This window comes from Thermobia domestica, chromosome 15 (genome assembly GCF_964235325.1).
Source record: "Thermobia domestica chromosome 15, izTheDome1.hap1.1, whole genome shotgun sequence".
NCBI lineage: Eukaryota > Metazoa > Arthropoda > Insecta > Zygentoma > Lepismatidae > Thermobia > Thermobia domestica.
Window position 1 is genome coordinate 5,405,066 of NC_137468.1, and position 20,671 is coordinate 5,425,736.

General features: G+C 35.7%; 1 protein-coding gene across 1 annotated transcript in view; it reads right to left on the reverse strand.

Moving 5' to 3' along the window:
- Positions 1 to 7,597: 7,597 nt before the first annotated feature.
- The window catches only part of Exn (Ephexin), a 115,321-nt gene continuing 102,247 nt past the window's right edge, over positions 7,598 to 20,671 (reverse strand). The window contains exons 11-17 of the mRNA XM_081741262.1: positions 20,307 to 20,489; positions 19,173 to 19,344; positions 17,811 to 18,015; positions 15,659 to 15,915; positions 15,111 to 15,273; positions 11,540 to 11,744; positions 7,598 to 8,951 (exon numbers count right to left, since the gene is read on the reverse strand). Coding sequence (XP_081597388.1) covers positions 8,758 to 8,951; positions 11,540 to 11,744; positions 15,111 to 15,273; positions 15,659 to 15,915; positions 17,811 to 18,015; positions 19,173 to 19,344; positions 20,307 to 20,489 — 1,379 coding nt within the window. The 3' untranslated portion in view covers positions 7,598 to 8,757. The remainder of the gene's footprint in view (positions 8,952 to 11,539; positions 11,745 to 15,110; positions 15,274 to 15,658; positions 15,916 to 17,810; positions 18,016 to 19,172; positions 19,345 to 20,306; positions 20,490 to 20,671) is intronic.

The window sequence follows — 20,671 nt, forward strand, 5'->3', positions numbered from 1 at the left end:
AGTATTTCTGTAAAATAGTGTTTATAGAGGATTTTATAATAAAAACCAGTAGTAGGAAACAGATTCTGGACTGTAATTTGCTCTATCTCCTGCACAAGCAGAACTTTACAATATACGTTCATTGTAAAAGGATTTAAAAAAAAAAGTATGGAGGAAAACTAAGTTCACATTGTGAAAGTTTACAGAGGAAAGAAGCCAAACTGTGTGCTGTCAAAGGTCATTCTCAGCTTTTTGCATTTGCAATAAATACATTGGTACCATCATGTACGTTGTGGTTCGGAACAACTTTTAGTTTTTTATTTTGCCTCTTCCCCTTTTCATTTCCCAGCTATTCCACAACGGACACTGTCCATACCCATGCCTGCATCTTTATCGTGCTGGGGCTGAGATCGCAGTAAGTTTGGATGCAGACAACGTAAAAGAGATTATACTGAACTGTGTGTAATTAAATCATGCATTAAATTTGCAACAAATGATGAAACCAAAATTTAGATAATGAATATATAATATTACTCAATAAACACACATATTACATGCACATAGACTAAGAAAATGAATGAGTTAACAACCCTATTGTTTAATATATCAACGAAGTAGGTGGCTTGTTATACGAACTAAAGAACTCACGTGAATCTTCGGCTAGCCAACAACGCTGACCTGATGCAGTCCTGAGGTTGAGTTTCTAACGTTGATTCCGCAACCGATATTCCAAACTGATGTTCGTAGGTACAATCCTTAATGCATATGGTAACAGACGAAGTCGTGCTCCAGGGTTCCACTTATGTAATGTTTATCACAATGAATAATAAATTGACTCGACGTAGTATTCACATTTAAAGTACTTCACAAATGAAACTGTTCATCACTCACATTTAAAAATACTTTATGAACGAACTGTTCGTCACATATCTAATTAAGCGCTTAGGTCCGTCCCGTGGAGGGATAAATCATACGTTTATCAGAAAGTATTCAACGATGCACGTAATCTATTATTTTAGGCAGCATGGACGCTGTTTTCGAGTAGGTGCGGACCGCACCGCCTAACAAACAGCAACAAGGAGGTAATCCTTACAAAGGATGTCGAAACACTGAAGCTCTTTTCAGTTGGCTATTGCGTATGAGTGCTTGCGGCTGGAGTTCCCCGTTTATGATATATAGTGTTGAGTTCGAGCTCTTTGGCTTAAAAGATGTAGATGCTTCGAATTAACCATCCAGAGATGAACGATGACAACATGTAGGTGTGATTGCAAGTGTCCCGTTTTCTGGACTCAAAAAAAGCGTTCACAAAGGGAGTCGTAGTTTCCACATCGTATGTCCATATATAGCCATGAAATCGGACTGAGACTCACCAACACAGACGAAAGAAATACCAAAGCAATGAGAGAAGAGTTTCTAGAATGTGTGGAAATATATGAGGCTTGGTTAATAAAGTTCGAAATTAAGTTTATTTTTCCCAATGTCCTTTTTAAATAGCTTTAGGTCGGTGATAACATCACGCTCTATAAGAGCAACTCGTGTTGTTGAAGCCAGTGGTGGCAAACAATGCTTCCGTAGCGGAATCCGTGATTTTTTTTTTTTTTTTATTCGTAAGAGAACAGATGATGTGATGAACAATTCAAGATTCATAATTATTTTACATTGTCAACTTTCTTAACTCCTGTGAACCCTTGGCTCTTACTGGTTTTCCAGGAGCCTACTAGCTGTGATGCCACACATCAGGCAGCTGGAAATGACGCAATTAAGGTTTCTTAAACACTGGCTTTATGATTTGTCGTATTTAGAGCACTATTCAAAACGCTTGACATCAAATGTGCTCAACTGAGTCTTCACGCAATAGAGGAGATATATGTTAGTGGAGTCTTGTGTGCGAGTAATACTTGGCCCAGAATTCAATTCAGAAATTTGACTAATTACCTTCTTGATTTATTACCGAGCGATTTTTGACTGACTTCAGCATTAAAAACTGCCTTAGAAATAAATGGTTTCGTCGAAACAAAATTGCGTTCATCACCACCGAAGAATGGCCCCTCGTTCACTTCAGACGTAAATTCTCTTAACTGCAAAGTTTGGTCCTATATGCAGAAGGTATGTGTTCAACCTCACATGATTGTGTACCGCTTGAAGTCTGCTATAGTAAAAACAGTGGCTGGCAGACATGAATGTGGTGCCTACTGCCATTGATGAACCTGTGTCCAGATACAGGGATATTCTTAACTTCTGTACTCATTGATTTGTTCCTTACCGTTGTATATATTGCATTACACATTTGAAGCGCTTAGAGAATAAAGGTGTTATGTTACATTTTTTGAAACGTTGCATTTTGCTAGTTCATGCACGTGTTTTATGTTAGTCATGCTACGTAACATTATTTAGTGAGTCCTCGTCTCAGTGCAGATATTTAGAAACTATGAAGATGGTATGTTAACGGGCAAAGTTGTGAAAGTCAATTTTCCCGACATATTTAATTTGTTACATAGTACCTTTATCCTCTAAGCGCTTCATTTTTTTTTCTTCATACTTCGTTTCATTTTTATGGTCTGCTAATCTTGAGACAGAATTTGTCACCAAACTATATTATATAAGCTCCATTCAGTAAATAACCGGGAAGTATTGAAGATTCAAAACTCTCGCAATGTTGTTGTTCATGACACCACAGACATAGCGTCCTGGGCGTGGCGAATCTTCAACACTTGTTACACCCCGTTTGAACTTATCTGCCCACTCATAGACTTGTGTTCGATTCAAATAACTTTTACCATATTGCACGGCCAATCGACTGTGATCTTCGATTATTTCAACCCTTCCACTAACGTGTCTAATGATACTCCGGTGCTCCACGTTGGTGCAAACCTGCAAGGGTGCTGCCATCTTGTTTCACTGATTCCCATCATACCATTCGCGAGGGAGGCATGCCAGACCCATCTGATACTAGTAGTATCACACCACCAAAAATAAAGAAGCACAATCTTAGTCGAAGTTTCGTACTTTTTATACAACTTTTCCGGTTATTTATTGAATGGACTATATATAGTACACAGGAAGTTCTATAGTGACATGATATGGGGTTGCCGGAAAAATAACAAGGTCATTGAACAAAACGGTACATATGTGCTTTCGTAATGTTATTTTCAATCTATAAATACTGTATATTCAATTTTTACCTTCATAAGCTTACACAACCTAATAGCGAAGACAACGTAAGGTACTTATTTATGTATTGGCGACACTAAATTAGCTCCATTTCCGCTATTCTTAAACTTCCTTGTTACTACGTAATGCTTATTTGAATCATCCTTATGGAACTCGTATGTTGCATCATCATGTATAAGAGTACTCTTATGCTTGTGGCGTGTTTCTATTTCATTTCCTTCATTAAAGCAAGTTGCTTTCAGCTTAACTCACTGTACATTGTCAATATAAATCAGCGTTTCCCAACCGGTGTGCCGTGAGGAATCGAAACAAGATTATTAATTTTAGAGGAATCAAATTCTAAAACGTACGGAAAAATATATATTTGTATTTCACATTACTATGAATCTATAATTTTAAGTTTCATACCGTGTTACTGTTCTGTACATTTCTAATGTTGACAAAAGTATTTGTTGTCATTGTTATGACCATTATTGCTTCTTTATTGTTGCAGACTATTTCGTAACTTGAAAATTTAAAATATCATTCAATCCTTTCGACAAAGTATCTACATGTGTGTTTTAAAAGTAAATGAGATTTGTTTGTTCGTTCGTTATTTAGTGATCTACCTTCTTAGTAAAAGGTTGGATACAGTTTTTAAAAAGAAAGCGTATTTTTAAAAACCTGAGTCCAATATTTCATTGCAGTTTTCTATTTTTAAATTAGAATGAAAAATAAGCATAATGATTAACCACGGGGAAAACCCAGTGATAGAGCTTTCTTCTCTGTGAGAAGGAGACCAATAATCACAGAAAAAATACCACTATGTCATATTTACAAATAATATCTATAAGTGTGCCGCGAGAATTCAAGTAACACCCGTAGTGTGCCGCAAGTTGAAAAAGATTGTGAAACGCTGAAATAAATTAAAGAATTATAATGGATGTATTTTATATACTTCTTAATATTCTTGAAGACACCCTAGAAGGCACGATGGTTCAGTGGTAGAGCGTTCATTTCGGGTGCGAGGGAACCCTAGTAGGGTGTTATAAATACGACTCCATGGAAGACGTCCAAAGGCCAGCGACGAAGGTATTCAACGAGATTCCAAAAACACTTTCCGAGACGCCCCCAAACAATGAGAAAATCGCTGGATTCACTGTATTGAGACCGAAGATACTTTCTTGAAGAATACTAGGCGATTAAAAGATTTTGTCAAAGTTTGTTTGCTATACTCGGTCTCCTTACTTTCAGGACATCATCTGTAATTAAAATTTTAATTGGTCTGTACTCTTGGATTCCAATATAATCCTTTGATTTATAGCATCCAAACTTCGAATTTCTAGAAAGAAAGAAAGAAAGAAATGGTTAATGAATGATTATTATCAAAGAAATGGTTGAACAAAAATGTGGGAGAATACGGGAGAAACTAGAAAATCCAATGACATGATGCTGTCCACGACAAAATCAAATGGCCAGGGGCTCCCTGCACCAGAGGGGAACGCTCTATCACAAAACTTTCATCAGTAACTAGGGAAATTCAAATAATATTGACAATAATAACCAGAATAATTAAACGTTAAAATTTTATTTTGCTCAATTTAATTCTATATACAACTCCGTAATCTAATTACATCAGTCAATTATACATAACAGTTCAATGTACAAAGCACATTGTAACTGGGAATGCCTTACGAGGAGGTGTAGTTATTTGAAGCTTCTTTTACGCAGATTTACCATCCAAAACAATACACATACAGCATTATTGTCATAAGAAAAAATTAGGTATTGTACGTGGTAATATCTCTGTTGACCTTGGCTAGTACTTTTTTGGTCTAAAATGTTTCCTTATAAATCAAACGAAGTTACATCCTACAGTAAGGGATGGGAAAAATTTCGATTTTCAATGACAAGCAATTGTGTGTAGTGTCCCAGGAATAAAAAAACGGTAACGTCGCATATAATTATTTGTCCCAAATTGGTTCATTTTTCTTCTGCAACATTTTCTTTATCACTTAGATCGGAGTTGGAAAACTTTTAATGAATATTAGGTTAGTCTTTTAGCATTATACTTAAAATTAGGGCTGCTACGTGTCTCGAATTAGACGTGACATCCCAAATTTTAAGAGAATTTTCCGAGTCCTGAATTATGACTAAAAGGCATGCATTAAATAGGACACCACCTAATTACTGAAAACACTTGCAGCATATGCAAGTGATATTTGTAAATGTTGACGCACGACCACTGAGGTGTCAATATGGTTCTATAGACTTTTTTTTTTTTTTTTTTTTTACCACCCGCAAATGATTTTTTTTTTTTTTTTTTTTTTTTTTTTTTTTTACCGGTTCAATGGTCAGTAACTTTTGTGGAACTAACCTGAAAGAAGCTAACGCTACGAGCTTTCTGTTTCTGTGTTTTTAATTTTCATTGCAATTTTTGTATTACCAATCTGGGTATGACCACCAGGAGATTTGCATCTGTTTGACAAATGGATCCTGCTTTAGGATTACCAAAAGATGACAACCCTACTTGAAGTATCAGTTATTTAAATATGAGAGAGCTGTGTTATTTGTTGACTTACATTTTCAAATTTTCACTGTCAATTCGAACAGTTCCAAACAGACTAGCCAAGTTCAACATCTTTTCAAGGATGTAAAATGTTGTTCGAGATTAAATTTTATCAAACTTTTAGATTTTAATCCGGGAACACTATTAATTACTGTACATAAACGTAGAATAAACTATTTTATTACAGTAACACATTGGGCTAATTATACTGCAATAAGTTTGCCACCAGTACGAAATATTTTTATACTCCGCGCTAAAATATCAGCACACCCAATTCTATACGAACTATCCTGTTTCTCCTGTTGTATATTGTACGTAAATTCATTAAAAAAATATAACTATTACATTAGGACAGCTGGGACACTGTGCACAATGTATTTTTATACCGTATACTCACATTAGAAATTGGGGAAACTTTTTTTTTTTTTACTTCTTTTTAGAAACACCAAATCCAGCTCCAGTTGCACTTTTTTTTTTTTATCGAACTCCCACACTATTATACTCAGGAGAATCTGGAAGAGTGAAACACCAGTCTCTTATCGACTAAGAAACAAAGTCAAAACGGCCACCATCAATGTAAAAACTACATGTGTCGATCAATCTTATCAGATTTTCTCTCTGTAATAACTGGTTACGCATTTAGTTGTGCAGCCAGAAGAGAATTTATTACCTTGAGAAGTGATAATACGACAGCTTTTCAGACTTTGCAATCTTCTATGAGAGTTGGCAATCTTAATGCTGTTAATATTCAAATAATTTTCGTATTGAAATAATACAATCTTCGAATAATAAATGTTCGAACAAATATTCGAATCACGAGTTATCCGAAAGAAAACAATTGTTTCAATAACTTTTATTCGAGTAATTTTAGCAGCATTAACGAAGATTCGTGTTACAACAAGTCTATCGCTAAATTCCCTTTTGATAGCTGATGCAAGAAAGAAAAAAAAATTGGCTGCATACAACTTTGAGTTAAAACAATTGAATTCAAATGACTGTATTCCATTTGGCTCAGACGAGGCCGAACTTGCTGCTTCGACAATATCTTTAATACTATGTTTGCTGTAAGATATTTGACAGTCTTTACATCTTGCTCAAGTTATGCCTGTCGAAAAAGTCCCAGATGTTTTGGCCTATCACGGCAATGGGCGGGCTAGAATCGCCATCTTGGTGTCAGAACGTTGCCACTCAGTATGCATCCAGCTGTGGTGGTAGAATGAGGACTGTAATGCTCTTACTGTGCTTTCTGTGACGTGTTACAATGCGTGCTGCAATAGAAAATCCCGTCTTTTGTGAGATGCGTTCTGTGATTAGGTTCATGTTGGCACAAAAAAAAAAAAAAAGCCAGCCCCGGGGACAACTTCGCCTGAGGATTGTATTGGATGGGAGGTGTTCGATCACCCACCATACAGCCAGGATTTGGTGTCGAGCGACTACCACCTCTTCCCTTCGATACTGACGTCGAACTGCATGCCGGTGTAAGCCAGTGGTTGAAATCGCAGGCGGTATATTTCTACCGCGACAGTATTGAAAAACCTGTGCCAGGGTATAGTAAGTGCCTTAATTTGCATGGCGATTAATTTGAAAAATAGTTAAAGAGTGTACCTTTCAAACGCATATAATGCAATTTGGTTTGTTCATTCTGTTAATTTCTGGATAGCCCTCGTATGATATTTCACTTTCTCCTGATACAATCCCAGCGAAATCACCTTTGTATAAAATGCTTCACAACTTAGTAAAAGATAGAAATAAAAAAAAAAGTTACAAATTCAAATCAAATAATACACAAATTCAAGTCCCATGTGTTCTTCAGTATTCCTAAATTCGTACATGAAGCACCAATTCTTGACTTGGATGCAGTCACAAACTAATCACATTTGTATTATTTGAAAAAAAAAAAAAAAAAAAAAAAAAAAAAAACGCCTAAATTTCATTAAGTGCACTTAAAAGTTCACAAATAATGCAATTTGAAAAAGAAAAGAAAGAAAAAAAACATGCAATAAAAAAATCTTTTGCAATCCTTATAAATGTAATTATTTGAAATTCAGCTTACGCAACAGAATACCTTGTAATTCTTCCATTTTGCAAACTTTCACGTTTGTTGTACAATTTCTTGAAGTCGCAGTTACACTATACGTACTGCACTGATAGCAAATAATGAGATTGTTTCACAAATAAGATGAGCAAAAGCTGCAAAAACGTTGGAAAGCATGCAAACTATTTTCACAACACAATAAAATGATCAGCAGTTTATTTCCTGTAAAAGAATTCGATGTTGCCAGGTTTAGTGAAAACTTGTCAAGTAGTCAATGGAAGACAAGCAAAGAAATAAACACTCATAAAACACAACAATACAAAAATATCAAATCGCCGTTAATATATTAGACTATCTTTGTTTAAAAACAACATTTACACGAGCAACAAATGGCGTGCGCTTTTTCAAGAACTGCTAAATACATCTGTCGCAACAGAGAGCGAGTATTAAAATATTTATTTCTTGTACATATAAACAATGACTCACAATTGAAGTGCTTAGCGCAAGGATGTGTCAAGATCAACATTTTGTCGTCAACAAAAGGAATATAGATATATATATCCATCTATGTTTGTCAATATCTTCACAATAAAGGCAACGATCTAAATATGGTTTTCCATAACTATGATAAATTACTATGTATGGGGTAAGTTCGCACTTTTTCTGGTGATTTCGCATGACTTATTACAGGAGTTATAATGCTCACATTATGTTAAATTTGTGGTAGTTTAATTATCGACTTTTCATCACGATACTTAAATGCGCATTCAGAATTTTGACATTTTCTAATTAAGATTTTTTTTTTTTTTTTCAAACTATTTCGAGTCCTTGCCACTCAGCACCTCAATTATTGCTAATCGAAACGCTCAACATAGAAATTTACATTACCATATACATATAATCTATCAACAAGTGTGTTTCGTGTACAAATCATTTATCATGCATAGGAATAAAAAAAAAATACAAGTTGTATACATGTTCTTATGGCAACAAACTTAATCTCTGAATAGAAACCACATGAATATCAGACGACTTTCTCTCTGGTCTTCCTGTCCTTTTCCTTCCTTTGTTTTTCGATATAATTCCCTGATAGCGCTAGTAACCGGTAGCGTTGACGTAAGTTCTTGGCGCGAATATGGGCAGACGCGATTTCCACACAGAAGTTCCCTGGGAACCAACCTTTTTCTCCGTCTCGAATTCTTTCCCCTTGATACCAACCTAAAAAATACAAAATACAATTATTACATTCTCTTATATACAACATAAACCTTCTCGGGAGATAAAATGGGATTAATGAATATATATATATACCGAAAGAAAGGAAACTTAGGTGTTTAATAATCCAGGATATCCGCAAAGTCTCACAGCATAACGGCAAAGAATTTTAGGAATTAAAAGGGGAAAAAAATGCGATTTTGGCTAAGAATTTTAGGAATGATCCAAAAATGTATCAAAAGACTGCAATCTTGGGCCAATAATTAATTTTTGGATTAGGGACCACAACATTTTTGAACGGCCTTTTTTCTTTCTTTCTTTCTTCGGAATAAGCACATCATACTGAGTTAACTGATAGTTTGGGTTTGGCTACGTTATATGTAGTTCTCCAGATATAAGGCCTACAAGAAAATTTTTGATTGAAATAAAATTAATCTTTTGATCCAAAAATTAAAAGTTTTGCTGTAGTGAATGATGCTGTCGCTGGATGAATGTGTAGAAATACTGCTGTGTGGGCGTGAAGGTTAGTTCATATCGAGATGCTGCCAATGAGTTCAGTCGATACGATCCTGAATAACCAACATTATCTCTACACTATCGTCACGATACAGGATTTGGAACTAACCAGATTGATATTAATAAACTCAATGTCTTGGAAGATATAAGCAAACACATATAATCTTCTAAATAAGCCTTTGGTGCAACCACAAGGCACTCTTAACGGTGTTTCCATTGTCGGTCTGCCTTCACAATGGACCTCAGTTGCGGAGGTTTCTCGTCACGGCCTTTTGAATAGCTTCTATATGTGTCCTTTCAGGTCTCTTTTCAAAGCGGAAAGACAAAATCGCGGGGAGATAGGCTGGCATTTTGTTGTCGGTCAGAAACTCCCTCTTGTCAATAGAGTGTGCTTCGACGCATTCTCATAGTAGAGGATCCAGTTGTCAGAGATCTCGCGAAAGATGAGATTTCGAGGTCTTGCGAGTACTTCGATGTAAAAAAGCTGCATTCATTTTCGTTCAAGGGGGTTCAAACTCTTTGTGAACGACCCTTTTCGAATAGCGCAACAGCATTGTTTTGATCTTGAACTTCCTCATCCGAACCTTCTTCAGACGGGGTGATTATGATAAGTTCCATTCGGAACATTGGCGTTTTGTCTCCGGATCAAATTCAGAGACTCACGATTCGTCTCCTGTGGTCACATGCTGCATAAAGTTTGGCTCTGCTTCCACACACATTCTAACAATTCCAAACACATTGCCACTAGTGTGTGCGTCTGTCTTGCCGTCGGTCAGAACTTCCGGCATTAACTTTGCACACACACTTTTCCCATGCCCAATTTATTCATCACAATTTTGTCAACTTGCTTTTCGGGAAACTAGCTCGTCCCCACATTCATGTCAAGCACTGTTCAAAAGTTGCCCAAATTTTCGTCCGTTTTGATCATGGACGGTCAACCCTTCGGTTTTTCATTCTCCACGTCCTCTCTCTCCTCTTTGAAGGCCTTAAACCACGTAAAACCTTCTGTTCTTTATAGGCACTCGTTTCGAAAGATTGTCTGTGTTGGGTAGGTCAATTAGTCGGGCAAGGTATTGCTAGTAAATAATCGGACAAGGTGTCAGAAATTTGTAAGAACAAATGAAGAGCGTAACTATGTAATTCAAACAGTGTCTATTTGTATTGATGTTGGAATGGAGCCATAAGTGGCTGAAGTTGTTAGTAAAGTGGATATGAGCCAATAGAGGCTGAGTGCATTGTGAAGTTGTTAAAGTGTAGTATCTCTGAACCTTGATGTTTGTAACAGAGTATGTAAATGTACCCAGAGATATATATATAGATGGAGTAAAAGGTTGATGCAGTCAGGTAGTTGTTTACACGTGCATTGTAGAACACTAGTAAGATTTGGAAAGTTATTTAAGATAAATACCCTTGCACTGATTATTAGATTAACATAACAGTCTGCAATATGTCAAATGTCTCCGTCCCAAATTTTCCGAATTGCATACAAACTTGATGGTGTAATGCTGCAGTTTCTTTCTTTTTTTTTCTTTCTTTCTTTCTTTCTTTCTTGTGACACGTCACTTGCACAGAGGTCACTAGATTCACGATCCACTCGTTCCCACTTGTGGCCGGTTGCGATGTGTTGCTAAGCCCCCCCCACACACACACAATATTCTCCCATCGCAAGTTTTCCCTCCCACAACGCTCTAAAGCCGGTCCGGTTATTTATAGGACAAATCTTATATGGCCCATCTTTGCATAAGAATCAAGGACGTATGCGAAGCAATTGGTACAGATTATTTCCCGTGGGCTTGATAATATAACATTCCATCTACAAGCATCCGTGAAACTCAACGGAGAGCATATTGGGCAGATAATGATTTTCTTACGTTACAACAACACTTTTCTAACATATCGAACATAAAGTGGTAACTTATAAGAGTTATAACACGTTTAAAGAGAAAAAAAATATGCTAGCCAAGTACAGCACAAAAATACAAGACATTTTACAATACAAAACACATTTTACACAGAAATGATACAATAAAAAGAGAGAAACTTAAAGGAGTGCACTCATTAACTCTCATACTCACCGTCAGAAAGCTTTCTAAGCACATTCACAACGTCCGAGACATTGAGTGAAAGCTCGTCTGGCTGTTGGGCAGTGTACGAGTGAATAGCTTGCACCTGGGGACAATCCCATTCCTCATACACTCGTTCGTCGGGGTTATCGGACACGGGGGGAGTAACAGCGGCTAACCAACGGTGTCTGTCCGATTCCAATGCACATGACAGGAGCTACAACAAAAAGAAAAGCAGGTTGGTTCATCCGCAACGATATTTACAACAACTTCTTACCTCTAAATGCGTCTTACTTTCGAAGTCTCCGTACGTTTCAACAAGTCATTTTGTCTTTCTGAGTGGCTCTGAAAATACTAGTGGCTTTGAAACCAAAGACGAGGGCGTTAGCGACTACCACTAGTTGAATTTGTCATCTGAGTAGTACCGATAAAAAGAAGATTACATTTAACTGTCATAGGATGTGATGTAAGTTTATAGGAGGAGTTTGAAAACTACTTAAGAGAGACGAGAATTTGTTGAGACTTATGGAGATTTCAGAAGTAACATGCACTCAAAAGGTAAGATTTTCTGAGTAATGTGTCAATTCAGTTCTTTGAGTCAAATATAACTGCAACTGACACCTCAACCACATGACGTATTTACTATTACTACATGAAGTACTGCTACCCATTTATCAGATTTTTCTTTTTATTATTATTATTATTATTATTATTATTATTATTATTATTATTATTTATTTATTTATTTATTTATTCAAGAGCATTTTATTTTTTGAGCTTGTGTCCTTCCAAACCTTAAGAAATGAAGGAAACGGGCATAGCTTTTTGAAACTGGCTGACGTAACAAAAGGTCAAGTTCGCACAATCAACACCACTCGAACCAAAAATCTCCAGAATGAGATAAATATGATACATATAACACCTGTGCCTTTTAACAGATTCTCTTTCACTTCGGCATAATCAGATGTTACGTGTTGAAACACTAACTACTAAAATATTTTACAGAACACAGAAAATACTCGCCTTTTTTCCCTCCTCTTTAAACTCAATGAACGAAGAAATAGTACATGAAAAACTAAAATCTGACTTCAAATTTACCTCATAGTTTACAAATCATAATCAAAATTGGTTATCCAAGTCTGAGTCAGCCACAAGTAGTTAGGTATACGTAATATACAGGGTGTTTCAAAACAATACCGACAGCGTTTGGGAGGTGATTCCTGACATCAAAATAAGATAATGTATAGACCAACCTGGGTACAGAAATGCTTCCATTCGAAGTTACAGGCTGCCGAAAACATGAAAAAATAAACTTCAAGGTTCCATACCTCCAAAACTGTGGGACCTACTGAAGTCGGTTCCAGACTTCACTTAGGAACTAGTATGCACCCTATCTAAAAATCCATGTTTCAGAATCCGAAGTTACTCACGCAACAATTTTTATAGAGGGAATTTGGCTACGGGCATATAATTTGAAGTACTCACCAACTACCTTGATAAAAATTGTTACGGAAGTACCGCAGGATTGATATATGCCTCATCTTTTGATAAGATTACAATTAAACATGAACAGTTAATAATGATTTTGGGTTCTCTCTCATCAGCCTTACATTTATTATATTTTACGAACAGATAGATCCTAAGGGGTTTAAAAGAAAACTCAATTATGTCCGGGAAAAAAATCACTACCAGGAAGTCTCCCAACATTTCAGATTAAATAGATGATAATTTTATGTTACTAGGTTACGATGTACAATGGAAATCAACATTGAAAAATCGGAAGTCATGAGAATATCCCGTGGAAGCGTGCCCTTACGGATGTGAGTACAACAAAGAAAACTTTAAGAGGTCTGTGGATAGTGTCTAATGAAGCCAAGTGGATAATTGGCGAAACTGTTACACGTTATTGATTTTTACAATAAACATACTGTTTTGCTCAGCGAGTAGTTAAAACAGATTGAAGAGGTCGATCATTTCACGCATCTGGGAAGTATTTTGACGAGAGAATCTTACTACACCAAAGAGACTAGGTCAAGAACTGTGTGATGTTTACCCCATACGATGGAGATACAAGTAGAGTAAGCATTACATTAGGTAGTCATTGATCGAATATTTCGCCCGAGTATTAACAACGAAACAAGTCATCACTAGAGTAATAGCTTCTTTCACCGCTAACCACACATAGGCAAAAATTCAAACAACAACCTTAAACTTATGAATAGAATAAAACTTCATCATTTGAACTGAAAATAAAAGAAATCTAACTTTTACGTCCCACGATCATGCCGGTTAGGCTAAAGGAGACGGTGATGCGAGATGAGTTAAATGGCGGAATGAAGAAAGTGGGAGGAAACGGAAGAGCTCCGAGAAAACTCACGAGCACGGTGTTTGTCCGCCACAAAGTTCACTTGGCGGGGGCTGGGATCGAACTCGGGACTGCGAGCACCACAGGTGAACGCTCTACCACTGAGCCACCGCGCCCCCTCATTTGAACTGAAAAAAAAAATAATAATTCGTTTATATCAATATATCTCACCGGGAATACAATGGACGAGCATGAGGTGACAATTTCCGGGTCAGAATAATGCCAATGGTACGCATAAAATGGTGATTATATTTGATATTGAACACTATACTTACATCTCTACAAGTGACATAAAATTCTAGCAACAGAAAATGTGGATGTATTCTGAGTATAAAAATACAAATGGATATGCACAACTTTACATTTTTCTATGAATTTTGTTGAGCAGCATATGTAGTGCTGGTCCAGAATCGGAGTCCCCGCGCCCAATGCCGGCTACGTCATGCAGCTTCCTATTTGTCCCTGCTGCTCACGTGAGTCCCACCTACCAGAGTGACGTAAGCACAGGTAGAATTGTGATTGGCTGCTGGCGACCTCTAAGGCCGTCGACTGCTATCATCTGCTCCGCTGCTGATATATCCGTTGCGAAAACGTACAACGATTACTTACACTATGCGTGGAAAAGTAGCAGCATTTAAAATGAAATGATTAAATTGTCTGAGGCGGGCACACCAAAAATAATGCACATATAAGTTTATTACAACTGTCATAACCAAAGAAGCATTCAACAAGAAAAGATCACTCTTAACTAGCAGCCTTAATAATGGACTAAGAAAGGAATTGGTCAAGAGCAATATATGGAGTACTGGACTGTATGGTTCAGAGAGTTGGACATTACAAAGTTAAAGAAATATTTAGAGCGCTTCGAAATGTGGTGTTGGAAGAAGACGGAGACGATAAAATGGACAGAGAGTAACAAATGATATTTTCAAACGGATAAGAGAGAAGAGGATGCTTTTAGTCAGCATCCTTCGTAGGAAGGCCAATTGGATTGGACACATCTTGCGAAGAAATTGTCTTCTTCATACCGCCATAGAACGAAAGATGGAGGGAAAGCAAGGAATAGGAAGAACACACTGATCGATGATTTTAAAAACGTAAGAAAGTATTGGGAGTTAAAAGATGAAGCTTAGTCCCAGGACCTGCCAACAGAAATAATAATAATAATAGCAGCAGCTTACATTTAAATACAGTAAGGATACATAAAAGGTTACTCACCATCTCTACAGTCTTATTCTCCCTGTTTTGTAACATTGTAAGGAGCATCATATTCTTCACCCCCTCACCAGAGTATTTGATTGGAAGTTGCTCAATGCTATCAGCACTCGCCAACTGAACCATATTCCGTGGGCAGTAGTCCACAACCGAGTAGTTTTCCTCACTAGAAGGAGACAATTATATAAAAGGATTCAATTTCCTTACAATTCTGTCAAACACAACGAACTCTTGCTTGATAATTCAAAACTGAAAATAACTAATTTTTCAGACTTCAAGAGACAAGGAAAATTAGGTTTAGTGTTTAGATTAAGTGTGAAAAATAAAGTGTGTTAAAATAATCTTATTTTGAATAATTAAATTGGAACAAAGCAGTTGTAAATCAAGCAGCAATTAAATCTGCAAACTGCCTGCACGCTAGCGTCATCTATTAGAGCGACATAACTATTAGGAACGTTATACACAAATTGAGACGTTCTTCTATTATAATAACGATTAATTTGTAGTAATATAAACAAACTCTTACTACTATTACAATTCTGAATATTCACCTTTTCTTCTTTGTAATGAGAAGCAGATCTGTAAAAAGAAAGAGATGAAGAGTTTGTTTGGTGAATTTCTTTCCAAAAGTAAGTTTGGCTTCTTCTTTGTACACCAGTTGTATTAGTTCTCCACTTTTGACTAGCCACCGAGTACCCGAGATCACGGGAATAGATTTGCCTTCACCGAAATCCAGCTGCTGGCTTAAGATCAGCATCTCCTCCATTCTCTCCATCTTACGAGCTTCCTCGTTGCAGTCCTGCACGATCTACAAAAAACAACACGTTACGTCAATACATTTAAAGTTATTTAATGACGTAATAACATGGATATTAATAATTTAAAATTGAGATTTACAAACTAAAACACCTAAATATTGACGACAAATCATCTTTATCTGGTCAAATTTAAATGGGATTTTACAAAAGGAAGACTCACTCGTTCCTCAAAGTTAAAATAACATCCACTGTTCGTGATAAAGGCTGACTATTTCCAGTCAAAATATTTAAAAAGCAAATACCGTAATAGTCGCACCTTTTATGACAATTTTTAATGTAAAAATCCAACTGCGAATATTACGCGAGGGAAGATGCCATTCAATTACCACTACGATCAAAACAATTTTGAATTTTGATACATATAGCAATGTGTCAACATAAAAAAATATATAGCCTCTGCTTCCGTAAGTAGCACTCGAATACGTAATGCCCAGGCTATGCTCTCTTCCAACTACCGTAATGATGAACGTCAATGACCTGAAAGTGAAAGTCGCGTAACAACGAAGGTGGCTTGTATCGCTTTGGCGCCAGAGGATGTCTGCAAGTCAGGAAGTGATTTTTGGAATCACAACCAGATGTTTGAAACCCTCGAGGCAATACGAAGGAATGCCAGAACAGACGAGGTGGTTGTAAACAGGTGCTATACTGGGATGAGTCACACTTGGAGAGGATTGCACAGAATGGAGGGTGGAAGTAAGTGCCTGATCTCTGTTGACAGGTAAGTCACGATGTTACGTATCTGTAAACATGAAAAATTCTTTTGCTCGGACTCGTGCGACTTTTATGCGGGGAAACTTTTATGGCGAATGTTTTTATTTCAAACTTAAGGTGCGACTATTATGCGAGTAAACACGGTATATAACAAACGATAAACTGTGGTAAGAATTCTTTTCTTTTTAGGTTTGATTACATTCAAATGATCGCGTAAGCAATAATTTCAATTGAACCAGGAAGCTGTAGCAACAAAATCTACGAATAAAACAACGCTAAGATTCCGTCAGAAGTCTCGAAAGACATACTGGTTCCCTATCGTTTCATTCTTTACCTTCTTTACTTCTAAAACTATAATGCAAATTTAAAAGACACTAAATTAAATTTAATTTTGATGGGAATGTCAAAAAATAGTAAGCTCTGACTAACAAGAATACTCAAAAGACAAAAACTAAGTAATTTTATTATTATTATTATTATTATTGGAAATTAAAGATTGCAGCCATCTAATGATTTAGAGTTCAATGTTTTATATTTTAGTTTTCAACATTAGCTGCTATAAAGAAAATTCGGACGATAAATTTGCCTGGATAAACTACCAAAAACGAAAATAACGAAATATCGCTTCCAACTGAACGCACTCACAGGTAACTATTTTAAATATAAATCTGTGAATGCTTACATGCTATCTTTGACATTTTAATTTGGTTATTTCCACGCACTAGAATTGACTGGAGGATAAAGTTTTTCTAGGAATTCACAGATTACACGTCAACTGGGAAAATATATCAAGAATTTATCCACTCTCACTTTTTAATACCACAGTTTAACACAATTAGGCTACAATAAAGTTTAATACTACTTCCTGATCGTATTTTACTATTTTAAAAAATGCACCCTACTTTAAATCCCCTACAATGTTTTAGAAGTTTTTCAGAAAAGTAAATGTGAAAGATAAAAACTAAGCTAGGCTATTTGTAATATAAAAATCTGAGGCATTACTTATACTAAATTTCAGTTTTCATACAACGTAAATCTAACCATTCTGGCTATGAACTTTCTAACTTACATATCGCAATGTTTGATGTTACTAATATTACAAGAAAGTCTCCCCCCCCAAAAAAAAAAAAAAATTAATTAAAATCCTTAAAATACATTAATATTGAACTCTTACCTTATTAAGAGTGGCCAAAGCCAACTTACAAACTTCATATTCAGCATTATCACTAGAGATTCGTCGGAAAATGGCATCAACAAGCAGTGGCATTCTGGTTATCCTCTGCATTGGCAACATCAGAAACGAATGAAGAGAGAGTGACTGACACACAGAACTACCTTCCAGAGTATTTAAAACAGATGCAAACTGCAAATTCTGCTCCCTAGAATAGCATCAAGTGATTTTATTGAGCTTGACACAAGAAAGCATTTATACCAATAATATTTACTTGACAACATGTAAATGAAAAACAAAACATTCGCAACAATTACCCTGAACCGGTCTCAGAACTGAATTAGCTTTGAAATGGAATACAAAATGAAGACATTTAAGTTTCTTGTCAGAGCGAAAATTTATATTTTTATGCAACTATTTACAATATTTTGTTTTACTACTTAAACCACAGCACAATTTACTGTAAAACTGTCTAGAAGACCAAAGAATGCTTATATAATTAAAGTCACGGGTTCATCACATTAATTATCTTGCTCAACTGATTATGAAGTTCCGATTATTCCTAAACATTTTACTCTATTTGCAGAAAAAGAAAACTTTCCTCCCAACCCTAATGGGGAAGAGACTGTTATACATTCCTAATAATATATCAATTTACTATTACCTATTTAAGAATTTAGTCATACCTATGTGAAAGCTCTGAATTTAATCATCGACTGGCACGGGATGAAGTCATGGTGTGACAAGCAGGAAAATTAATGTTCTATCTTTGATACAGTAGTCTACGAAACTAAAAAGGATACATAGTTGCTTTTGTTTAACTTACTAATGGTCATAATAACAGAAAAAAAAAAAATAGTAGGGTTAATTTTGTATCTCATCTACTACCAACACAAAGACAAACTGCCGATTACTGACAGCCTATGACGTCACATGGTGACGTCTAATCGAACGTTAATGGTTCTTTTTCGCCGGGTGGATATTTAAAACTGATTTCCTCAGCGCATATATGAAGATTTTTTTGTTTATATTATCATCTATGACTTCTATCGTGTGGAATCCCTGGTTTGATACCAGCTTTCGCCAAGTGGACTTTGTGGTAGACAAATACCATGTGCATATTGTATCTCGGGGTTCTCTTTTTCCTCCTCCTTTCCTCACTCCACTATTATCATTATTACACTCAAAATTCAAGGCGTGGAACCTGTATTTCTGCCCATATTGACGGACCGAAACAGAAAATTAGCTTCTTCCACCATTACCTTTTTCTATTTCTAGGCGCTAAGAACAAGATGATGATAAATTAATATTAAACAAAAATAAGTTTCTGAAATTTGAATTAATCAGCTCATTGAGCTCTCTTACCTTAAGCGCTTCAAAGTTCTATCTAAATAGACTTGATTTGAGCAATATTTGATGTAAACAGCGAAATTACGCTTAGCGTGCCTATATACAATATCACACATCCCACTGAGAAGAATATTGTCTTGCCAACACTTCTCCAAATCAGACAGGAACTTCTCTGAACACTGTTTAACTGAAATAGGAGAGGTAATAAATTCATTAGAAACACATATAAAAATCACTGAAAAGTGTTTGTCTTTCTCAATTTATATTTCAATATCATCTCACATTAAAATGTTCTGCAAATCACAAAAGATAGCAAGAGTATATTAAAATACATAAATCTACAAATCAAGTTATAGATTAAACTTTGGTAAAATGTTTCACCACACTGGGAAAGATACTATTATTTATTTATTTGTATTTATAAGCTTTTTCTATTTCTGGTAATTTTTTTGGATGCCTACTTCGAGATTCCGTTGTATATGGTAACACTTATGACAGGTAAGGAATATATGGTAAGAAATTATCAAAATGGAATATTTTGCAATAGTAAATCCTATTTTTTAATCCTAAACACATTTTCTCCTCCCTAATTTACTTTCCCTGAAGCCTGTTGTAGCTGCTACTAAGCAGGAAATGCAGTTTTTTTTTTCCTATAGAAGAGAGAAACGTTTGTTGCACTACAAATCTCAACATACTTAGAAAAAGCAAAAAAAGAAAACGAAAAAAGACAAAAAAAAAAACATGGCAATGTATTAGCTTTTGTAAGAATTTATACAAGAATACTACGTATAATGTGGTTAATTGGCTCCGTGCTACGCAAAAACCGGTTTCGGCTTTAAAACTAGTCCAGTTCTCTATCAAAAATCGGTTCGGTTGTCTATCACATCGATTTTGGTTTATTACCAAAAACCAACACTGTTTTGGAGGAAAAACAAATGTTTCTCGAATTTTATACAAATCGCTTTTTATTTTTTATAAAAACAAGTTTTGTCCATCCGTAATTTCTACACCCGAGTAGCAAAGAAGATAGTGAGGGAAGAAATAACGCACTTGATATTCTACATCCGCTAAAACTAATGAAGTATAATTACTCGTTTAGTGTCTATCTTTCTACTAGTTATATTACTTCAATACAATATTATGACTTACCTGGTACAATGTTGGAGAATAATACATGGCGATCATGCTTGGAAATAATTTGTTGATCTTGAAACTCTGGACACTGTACAAAATGTTTAATAAGGACCCGTAATGATTTCAAGTAAGAGGCTTCCGATGTTATCACTTCAAATTTGGCTTCTTGTAATTTTCTTTGTGACTGGCTTAATGTATCTGAAACATTTAAATTTATAGTAATAAACAGGTTTATATACATTACGATACACGTTACTGCTCGATAAACAAAATATTTACTTTGATTAAAAAGAGAAATTATCTAAGTGTATGCACATGACCTAGATTACCTAGCTTTACAACATTCGAAAAAATTTAAAATACACTAAAAACTCCATAAA